Below are 3,200 nucleotides of genomic sequence, written 5' to 3' on the forward strand. Positions count from 1 at the left end.
TATAAATATATAAAATATGTATATATATACATATATGTATATAAGTATTATTTATGTGTGGTTTTAAAAGTTATTATATAATTATGTGTGTCATTTTGTTATTGTTTTAGGCTCTAAATGGCAATCTCGCCGAAAGATATTAACACCTGCATTCCACTATAATATATTACAACAATTTGTTGAGGTTTTAGTTGAAGAGAGCGAGAACATGACGAAGTCTTTGAAAGATACAGGAGACACAGTTATAAAAGATTTAGTACCATTCATTAGTGAACATACGCTGAACACATTATGCGGTATTGTAATCTGTATAAATTTTTATATAAAACTTTTATCTTAAATAATATGTAACAGAAGATGATATAAACTTATATAAAATATGGATGTTGCAGTAAATTACGTATATATGTCACAATAATTATATATAATAACTTTATCGAATTTTTATCAAGATATTTTTTAAGTATGTGTAATTATATTGTAATTATATTACAATAATATAACTTTTTTGTAGAAACTGCTATGGGCATCTCTCTAAAAGAAATGGGTTCATTTCAGCAACAGTATCGAGACGCAGTTCATAAGATGTGCCAAATTTTAATTTATAGGTAATTAAAAGTTCAAATAACTTCGAAATATCTGTGATACTTGGAGAAGTGAATTAATATTAAATCATACACACACGCACGCATTCACGCGGAAAGATAAATAATTAATTATAGTCAATTCAAAACATCATTCAAGTTAACAATTAACAATTTGCATATCTAATCCAAATTGCATTTAGTCATCTAGTCAAATTGCATTCAGTTTAGTTTAAACCTTTTTAAAATATTAAGCGCTGAAATATTAGAATAAAATAATGTAAGTATTAATAATCAGGGTTAGATCTAAAATATACTTTTATTTAAAAAACGGTAAAACAATTGTATTTTGTTTTTTGTAGGCTTAAAATATTAAAATTAACAATCAATCTTATTTTTAATAATACTTTCACATGTGTTCTGTTGAAATACAAAATAAAATACACTTATATTGCAATTTGCAAATACTGCATTTTAAGTAAAATTATTTCAAATGCCTAGTCCTGCTGATAATGCATGTAAATATTACATACTTTCCTTTTGTAATTATTAAAATAATAATAAGTGATTAATAATTTAAAAAATTTAATAAAATAATATTATTTCGCGACAAATATAAACATAACATTTTACAATTATGATTTAGACTTACGAGAGAATGGCTGAGAAACGATTGGATATTCTCGTTAACATCTAAAGGTAGAGAACAAGCAAAGGTCTTGAAGATTTTGCATGGATTTACTGACAAGGTGCGTCAAAATTATTTTCTTTAATAATTTCAAATATTCTGTTAAGAGTAAAATTACTTTTTCTAAATTAAAAAAATGTTTACCTTAATGAAATTTTATTTTAATTTTGTACGAAAAAATAATAAAACAATTTATATAATAAATGTTCATAAACACATTTTTAGCACATTTAGAAAGCATGAAAAAAGAATTAATGTACGATATGTGTAGATCATTGCAGAAAGAAAAGTTTATCATAAACATACCAATGGACAATACTTAAAAAATTTAGGCAAAGATGGAGTTGTAGAGGCAGACGATGTAGATAATAATAAAAGTACGTAATACATACAGAAGTCGTAGATATCTTAAATTCTCTCATCTAATATTAAAAATTATGACTGCATTGAAATTTAAATATTATATTTGTATTATTAAGTACACACACACACACACACATACCCATTGTTGTGAATTAAATTATATATAAATCAATATTTGTAACATAATTCAAATTTATTATTATTTAGTAAAAACACACAATTCAAACATTGTGCTTTATAAATTGATATTTACATGCTTATAAAATTTGATTTAGAACAAAAAAAGAGGCTTGCTATGTTGGATCTATTAATACTGATGTCTCAAGAAAATCTTTTAACTGATTTAGATATTAGAGATGAAGTCGATACCTTTATGTTTGAGGTACGCGTTTGGAATTTTTCTTTTTTCTTTAATTATGCTTATCTAGGTATATATTAACACAATGTGATTACAGGATCATGATACTACAGCAATGGGCATTTCTTATGCTCTATCATTATTAGCTGAGCACGAAGACATTCAGGTATTCTTTGTTATATGAGTTATTATAAAAAGAAAAGAATAATTGCTTTAACTCAACAAAAATTATTAAAATAGAAATAATAAAGAAATAATAAGTTCTTTGCGAGACTACATGCGTACATTTACGTTTTCCATATAATTGGGATTCTAAATTGAAGCTCAAATTCTGACGAAATTGTTGTTTTATCAATTCAATGGGACTTATACATATACGCTTTATACGATATCGAAATATCACTATATATACTACTACAATATCGTACACATTTTTCGTAAAGGATTTTCATATCGAACTAAGTGTCTAAATCTAATTCTTTAACATAAGAATGTTATTTCATCATGTAATCTATTAGTCTTCAATTTCGTAAGTAGAGAGAGATAGATTGCAGTTTCTTTATTAAACAAATGTTGTCACAATCTAATACCTAGTTTTAGATATCATATTGGACCAAGAAATAATCTTGATTTCAAAAATATTTTTTTTATTTTTTGCGTGAACACTTAACACATAAGATTAGTACCTCTTTTCTCTTTCGGTATAAATACTTCACACACAAAATTATTACGTATTTTTTAATTCTGGATAAGGATTTCACAATTTATAAAAATAATGAATATAAAAATCTTTTAAGAAAATTATTGCGTTTAATCGATAAAACAGACAATTTTAGGATTCCTTTAAATTGTTTTTTAATTATTTTAAATATACTTATACAAATATATAAATATCATATGAAATTGTATATTTAAAATATATAATTTGTACATATATTATATAACATATAATATAAATGTGTATAAAAAATGAGGCAAAACTTTTTCAAAATTATATAATAAAAATTGTACAAATATATTTCTGTGTAAAAGATATCACAAACATTAATAAAAGATACTCTTAATTAAAATTATTAATTATACAGGATCGTGTTAGAAAAGAAGTTAATGCTGTTATACAAGAAAGTCAAGGGAAACTTACTATGAAATCGCTGCAAGATTTACAATATTTAGAGAGATGTATAAAAGAAGCGTTGCGTTTATATCC

The 3,200-nt window shown here is 24.2% G+C and overlaps 1 protein-coding gene across 1 annotated transcript; it reads left to right on the plus strand.

The window, feature by feature from the left end:
* Positions 1-110: 110 nt before the first annotated feature.
* Positions 111-3,192, plus strand: LOC108782734 (cytochrome P450 4C1-like; the record flags this gene model as incomplete). Its single annotated transcript, XM_018551091.1, has 7 exons — positions 111-296; positions 515-608; positions 1,231-1,333; positions 1,544-1,649; positions 1,911-2,017; positions 2,091-2,159; positions 3,079-3,192. Coding segments are annotated over 7 exons (779 nt in total), but the record flags the coding sequence as incomplete, so codon positions are not given.
* Between the last annotated feature and the right edge of the window lie 8 nt (positions 3,193-3,200).

The sequence above is a fragment of the Cyphomyrmex costatus genome, unplaced genomic scaffold (genome assembly GCF_001594065.2).
Source record: "Cyphomyrmex costatus isolate MS0001 unplaced genomic scaffold, Ccosl1.0 C2354557, whole genome shotgun sequence".
Lineage (NCBI taxonomy): Eukaryota > Metazoa > Arthropoda > Insecta > Hymenoptera > Formicidae > Cyphomyrmex > Cyphomyrmex costatus.